The sequence below is a fragment of the Cetorhinus maximus genome, chromosome 8, assembly GCF_964194155.1.
Source record: "Cetorhinus maximus chromosome 8, sCetMax3.hap1.1, whole genome shotgun sequence".
Taxonomy (NCBI): Eukaryota; Metazoa; Chordata; class Chondrichthyes; order Lamniformes; family Cetorhinidae; genus Cetorhinus; species Cetorhinus maximus.
In genome coordinates, this window is record NC_135886.1 from 69,039,173 (window position 1) to 69,046,923 (window position 7,751).

Sequence of the window (7,751 nt, forward strand, 5' to 3'; positions counted from 1 at the left end):
CATCTACTGGTTCCCCTTTATCCATCCTGCTTGTTACATCCTCAAAGAATTCAAATAAATTTGCTAAACATGATTTCCCTTTCAAAAAACCATGTTGACTCATCCTGATTGCATTATAATTTTCTAAATATCAGGCTACTACTTCCTTAATGGATTCTGGCATTTCCCAATGACAGATGTTAGGTAACCAGCCTCCTTTCTTGAATAGAGGTGTTACCTTTGCGGTTTTCCAATCCGCTGGGTGCTTTCTAGGATCTAGGAAATTTTGGAAGATTACATTTAATATCTCTGCAACCACCTCTTTTAAGATCCCCGGATGCACACCATCAGGTATAAGGGACTTGTCAGCCTCTAAGTCTCATTAGTTTTTCCAATATTTTTACTCTAGTGATAGTAATTGTTTTAAGTTCCTGCTTCCATTTTGCCTCTTAATTGTCTACTATTCTTGTCATGCTTTTTGTCCTTTACTGTGAAGACAGTAAACGTTTGCCATTTCCTTGTTTCCCAGCATTAATTCCCTAGTCTCCCCTTCTGAGGGACCAATGCTCACTTTAACAACTCTTTTCCTTTTTATATATTTGTGAAGCTTTTATGGTCTGTTTTGATATTTCTTGCTAGTTTTCTCTCATACTCTATTTTTTCCCTTTTTTAAGTCATCCTTTGCTGGTTCTAAAAATGTTTTTGCAGCATTGTACATTTTTATTTCAATTTGATTACATCCTTGACTTAGTTAGCCACGTATAGTGCAAGGTCCTCAAAGTCTCTCTCATTGGAATGTATCTTTGAGAGTTCTGGATTATCATCTTAAATATCTGCTACTGCAATTTATCTTTTAACCTATTTTTCCAATCCTCTTTAGCCAACCCTGCCTTCATTGAAATTACCTTTATTTAAGTTTAAGACTCTCATTTCTACCCTCAAACTGAATGCGAAATTCTATCATGTTATGATCACTCTTACCTACAGTATCCTTCACTATGAGGCCATTAATTAATCCTGTATCATTAAACATTGCAAGGTCTAAATTAGGATGTTGGATGGTATAAGGAATTACAAATACGAAGAAAGACTTGAAAAAATGGCAGCTTATTTCTTTAGAAAAGGAAATTAGGACCTAGATTTAAGGTTAAATGTGAAATTTAGGACTGTGTGTTGAAGAATTTTTAGGAGGGTTGTGAGAATGTGAAGTGCACTGCTGAAATTGTTGATTAAAGCAGACACCATGTCAACATTAAAATAAGGTTAGAATGGTAGTTGAAGGAAAAGCAAATGAAGGAACCTGGGCACATGAAGATTAATACTACACCTGTAAAGAATAGGCACTAAAGTGGATTGGTCAGACTGAAAGACCCTTTTCCATTTTGGCATTCCTAATGTAATTCTTGCCTGCCACTCCCTTTTGTTTATTCAATGGTTTATTTCTTTAATTCTATTTGTTATTTTCCTTGACACAACTCTGTTTTTCATATTTGTTCACTCCTACTTCTTATTAATATGCTTATCTATCTCTTTGCTTACTTTTCGTTGCCAACTCTGAAAGATCAACTGTTCTCTCCACTGCTGATTTGACTTGCTGTGTATTTATGCAATTTCTATGTTTGTTAGAAGTTTCCAACAATTGCAGTATTTTGCTTTTTATAAAGTAGTAATGTTTCTCTTTTTCACAGCCATTGTACAGGGAGATTCATTAGAGGAGATCTACAACAAAATTAAACAGGTCATTGAAGAACAATCTGGTCCCTACATCTGGATCCCTTCATCTGAAAAACTCTAAACATGGCCCAGTGTTTAGAGGGAAGATATTGTTGGGGGAAAAAAATCCTCCTTTTAAGATATGTTGCATATCGAGTTTTATCTTTCTCATTATGTTATGAATCCTCACCGTCGCTGTGGCTGTTTCCATTCTGCATGGTTTTTATGGAATTCCATCAAAGACATGGAAATGCACACCCGAGTATTTTACAGAACATCTTCAGGAAACAAGACCAGGATTGGTAATGACTTTGTACGTTTGTATTACCTGAAGATAAGCTGGAGAGTTTCATATCGACTAAGCGGTTGTTTTAAAGAACCAGTGTTCACAGGGGATTCTGTTGGTACCATTCCTTTAAAAGGATCTTTCTGAAATTTCCTAATGCAGGTGGGTTTGAAAGGAGAAGAGAAAACCACTATTCTTCTGTGATTACACATAGCAGTGCTTTTAAAGACATGTACACAATTCCTCATCTCAGAAGGAGAATGAAGAGAATGAAAATCAGAAAAAAATTTTAAATCATGATTATGGTACTGTAGATGAAAATATAAAAACAATTTTCAACATATTAAATTGCACATTGTTTTACACATGGAAACATGGTTGTCTGCATGGACATTTTACATTTTTTTGCTGTTTTTTAAAAAGTGATTCCAGTAAGAACTGAGCAGGTGAATGGTACAGAATGTGTAAATTGCTCAGATTGATGCTGTTCACATGTGGCTTTCTATGAATGAAATGTTAAAAATGTATTTTTTGTCATTGCCTAAATGCCCTATTTCTCCCTTTCAGTGAAATCGATCATCCTCCTTTGAACGACTGGATTTAATTTGAATTTGTAGTGGTCAGGAAACCTGCTTTACGAAATTACTACACAACTAAAATGCTTTTATGTAGAGAATCACAAATCAGATCTATCTAGCTTGTTGATACACAAGTAGCTCCTTTCATGTATTTATATATAAAAAGGTGTTGCACAATATTCCCCCTTAATTAAGGAGCCAAGATAGTAGCTTAAGTTTAAGTTCCCTCGATGGAAGTAAAACAACCTAATTGAATGAGGAAGATGTATGTTGTATCTTTGAAACCCTGTTACTAATTAAGCCAATTGTTTTACCTACAAAGCATGAGGCACTGGAACAGTTCGACTTCCTTCAAAAGCAGTATCATTTTTTTAATCAATATCTAAATAGAACAGAATGAGTGCAAACCTTTGTAGTGATATGAACAATTTTTACTCTTTACAAAGAGTTCTGGATCTTATATGTGGGGGACCAGGTAGCAGAGCACAGAAAATAGGGGTTTATTTGTTAGTGGTAAAGACCTGCCATTGATGTTTGAGATGCAGGATGTAATTTTTGAAATGTATGCAAGCCACATAGATATGGTGCATCTTTAGACATGAGTGATTATTGCTTTTAAATAGATACTTAAGTATGAAAAGAGTTTGGAGAGAGCTCTACTGCTACCACAATTCCCCTTGAAAGGTTAGTCGGTTCACCTTTGGGGCATAATTTTCATTATCTGCTCCTATCTGTCATTGACCCTGGTTTATAAATTTAAATCAGAGATCATTGCTGCAGTCCATAAGATATCAATGTTGCATGTAGAATCAATTCATACATATCTTTAGTGTAAATAGTCAAGCTGCAACTTTGATCAACAAAGAAGTTATCCAGTAGGTATACTCCAGAAGGTGACTGTGTCAACACATAAGTGCAGTTATCCCTGCCCTTTTTATATGGACTACTGTATTATATACAGCTGTTATCTATTACACTACACTGCAAAATGTTATTTTCTAATATTAATTGGAAGAGTATAGAATAACAAAACAGAGGTAGATAAGAAACATTGCTGAATGGACTGAGGATTAGACAGGATGCCTTTCCCATCTTCCTATTAGTCCAACTCTCGTTTAATGGCAGTCTTAAATATATTGATTCAGAGACCAATGTGTAGTAAATGATTCATGTCCCTATAATTTTGGGCAGAAGGGGAGATCAAGTGCCTATGTTGTAACACTGAAGGCCATTCTTGCATTGGATTAATTTCCCCTCTGTACTGTGACACAGCAGTATCTTTTCAATGCTCCACTTTGTGGTTGGGTTTTACTTCCTCCCAGATATGCAAATTACAGGAAATAGACTTTATATTTCAGGCTGTGATTTTTCAATTAAGCTTTTTTTTAATTCTCAGGGTTTCCAATGGAGTAACTTTGGCCCAAGCATAGTAAATACTTCCACTGGTAGGGTGGGGCTTGTGTGCCTGTTCTTAACTTGGCCAAGTCACTGTATATTTAGTAATAGCAATGAGGTCAGATTGGAAAGTTGACTTCCATTTCATGAGTGGAAGGATTATACTTGGCAAGATATTGCAGGTGGATTCTACTCCTAACTATTTTCCCTGTATTATTTTTGTAGAGTAAATATTTAACTTTCTTCCATTACAAAAACTAATCTTTTATAACTTCCTCCCAAAGTAAACTAGCAACCAAGCAGCAACATTGAAATGGACTAACATTTTGATCCACTTTCAATGGTTGCCTCCAGATTTCTACAAGTTATGCCTTCACATTTGCTCAGTATGACTAAGTGATAATTTCTGCCCATCAATGATCCATAAAGTCCTACAAGTAGTGAAATGTTGAAGTATACTGAAGATGAATGTGGTAGAAAAGACAGTTAAGTGTTTTGCATTTTGCACAGAGAAAAGTAAATTTACAGGGTTTGATGGTGCAACATCAGGTTTTGAAAAGGGAAGGCAGAAAGGGTCCCCAACTTGTACTCTCTAAACAGAGTAAAAATGAGCTCCGTTGGTCATCCCTCTACATCTTTTTGTCTTTTTTTCCCATGATGATCAGTTGGCTGTTGGATTTCCATTGATTCCTCCCAGTGATTTTGATAAATCTGCCTTTTTTTTCAGTATCTCTATTTTGGTATTTGCATCATTAATGCCAGTATTCATTCTGTTTTTATTTTTAAAAGAACCATGGCTTATGTTAACTTATCTTCTCCATTTGTTTAAAATTTATTTTGCCACATTAAATGTTATTTACATCTGTCATTAAGTGTTTCAAACACACATTATAGTTTATCTGCATGTTACAGGTCAGGCTGTGGAAGTTACACTGTTGATTGCTTTTGTGCAAGATTCAATCCATGAATTGTCTACAATTCCACAGTTGCTGATTTCAGTGGCATTTGCTTCTCCTACAACCCACCCATCCACATCTGCAATGTGCAGCCTGGTCTGTAAAGGGATCACCAAGGCCTAGAAATTATGCTGTGCTTAGTGTTTGTTTGAAATTACTTTGTCCCATTGTTTTAACAAAAGTATTAACTTGTTTATTTTAGAAGTAATGTTGCAGTGTAATTTCTAAGATAAAACGTGCTGCATAACTGATGGTCTCCTCCACTTGATGAGGATTATTTTCTTGTACATGCACAGATATAAATACATAAAGGAAGAACATCATAAACTTCACCTACCAGGCCAGGAATGTATTTGAACACCTAGGGCACAGAATGCATTAAAAAGAAACACAAGGAAATTAAATAACTAGTAGAGCAGCAAAATCTAAACTAAACAAAGGATCAGGATAACGGGAGGGCTGCCTCTCTTTTCAGTTTATTCTACTTTGAGCGCTATCTACGGTACATAGTGACAGATAGGAAAGAAATTTAGTCTCTAAAGAGCAAATCTGTTTTTAGGCTAGAATTTCTAAACTAGAGCGTTCTTATTACAAAGCATTATGTATTCAAAAAAATTAAAGGGTAAAGAAAATGTTTTCTAACTGAAATCATGTGACATTTTTATGTGAACCACACACTAAGGTACAATCTGTAGAGAATCTATTTTAGGTTTGAGGCAGTTTTAAGTATTCAAAGTGATGTTTTAAAATGGTTTAACTGTGTTGCTTAAGCACTGTGCAAGATTTTTTTAAATTTAAATTCTATCATTTAACTATCATTAGACCAAGAAATACATTGGGACCAGAGTATATGTGTAAAACTTCCATTAAAAACTATTTTCATAGCCTGTAGCTTTAAAAAAAATTGCTGGAGATTCATCTAATTTCTGTCATCACAGCTCAGTAGTTCTAGCTATCTAATATTAAGTACGAGTGATTCAAAGGGCTAAATTCTGCACAGTCACAGCATCTATGAGCCGGATTTTCAATTACGAAGATGGAAATTTTGAAAAAAATGTAATAATTGAATTCTGAGTGATGAAATGCTTAAGAATATGGTAGTTCTATTATTGATCATTTTGAAATGTAGCCTACACAGAACATCCCTAAATGACACATTTTTGTTGCTCTGATCTGTGTGCAGTAATGATGCTGTTTAGGTTGTAAATTGTGTGGAATACTATTCTGGGATTATAATATAAACTATGTTGAATTCTGTACCAGGATAATTCAGGTCCAAATGAAATTGGCATACAGTGAGCATGGAAATTCATTTAATGTAGGCTATCATGCTATTGGGAATAACAGAACAGGAAAAACTCATGGAGTCATAAGTTTTATTCAATGCTTTTGCATTATTATGTGCAGACCAACATCAAGTTTGCAGGGATCACCAAGGGCCTGAAAGTACAATGTAGAAACATAGTACCTATATTAGTAACACCTCTTTTCTTAACTTAGTAACTGTGATATTTTACTTACCTTTGGTTACTGTTGTAATGAAAATCCACTTACCATTCAGGTGCAAACACATTATTAGCTTTTAATTTATTGGTATACAAATACGGAAATGATGGATTGGTATACTACACACATACGCACACGCACTCATGAGGTATTCATACTCGTCTTCAGTTCCATATACACTCTTTTGCTATGTTCAGATCAGAAATGTGAATGACAGTTACATTAAAATCATACCTGTAAGTTGCTGTGAGATCACATTACTGTCGTGTTCATTTTTGTGCCTAGCAGAGTAAAGGCTGCCAAAAAAAAGTAGACTACAGCCTTGGGCCATAAGCATTGTATATTCTGTTTAAGGAAATGTTGCTGTGGTTGGAAACTTCCTGTGGTAGATTAGTTGTCCTGATGCAGCCATCCTTTCCTGCAGTTCAGCAGTTACATGTAAATGGACTGATTTTTTTTTTTCAAACTCCACATTTTGGGATTGGTCTTTTGCAATCCAGGTGGTAAGAAGCCTCCTGGTTACAGATGTAGAACAGTTTGTTATATACCTTTAATGCATAACATTTCCCTGATTACATTATGTGGAATACCTTTAGGGTTCCAAATGTTGGAATAGTGGTAAATCAAAGGAATAAAAAGTTTTATTCCTGTTTATTTAAAAAAATATTGGCTCTAGACGTAAAAATAAAATCTGTTTAATTTAATTAAAATCAAGTTAAATTGTTGCTGTCTCTATTTTCAAAACCTCCCAAAATTAACTGAATGCAGCATTTACTCATGGGTTGTTCTTTAATAATAGAAAATAAATATTTCCTCATTTCCCCCTCTGCCCCACCCAAGTCACAAGCCTGTTGAATAAAAAGAATCCATCAACAGTTGGGGTGTCCAACGTACTGTCAGCGGGCTACTGACAGCACAACCCTCAGTGCCCTATCAATTCACTGCTGTATGGGCTTTTATTTCTTATTCACTGGCTGATCCTATTTGAATTTTGTGAACGTCTGAATTTTGTGAAATGACATTTTAGTGCTGTTGTCACATTGGTGGATAAATCCCGCAAGTATCAAGTCCTGTTAGTATCAGCAACTTGAGGTCAATGCAAATTAATGAAAACATTGGACTGCGCAACCTCTATTAAAATCCAAGTACTATTAGCTCAATGGACAAATGCGTGCCAGATCCATCCGTGGCTTATTAAGAAAGTTACGGATAGTATTATATTAAAAGATAAGGCAAATGATGTGGCAAAGGATAGTGGTAAATCTGAGCATTAAGAGTGTTTTAAAAACCAGCAAAGGGCCACCAAAAAGGTGATAAAAGGGATAAAATAGAATGAAA

General features: G+C 35.1%; 1 protein-coding gene across 13 annotated transcripts in view; it reads left to right on the plus strand.

Annotated features, from left to right (window-relative positions):
* dlg3 (discs, large homolog 3 (Drosophila)) overlaps positions 1 to 6,668 on the plus strand; it is a 693,738-nt gene extending 687,070 nt beyond the window's left edge. For all 13 annotated transcript variants that reach the window (XM_078547000.1, XM_078546998.1, XM_078547010.1 and 10 more), the window contains one exon: positions 1,668 to 6,668. In XM_078547000.1, coding sequence (XP_078403126.1) covers positions 1,668 to 1,774 — 107 coding nt within the window. In that variant the 3' untranslated portion in view covers positions 1,775 to 6,668. The remainder of the gene's footprint in view (positions 1 to 1,667) is intronic.
* Positions 6,669 to 7,751: the final 1,083 nt, after the last annotated feature.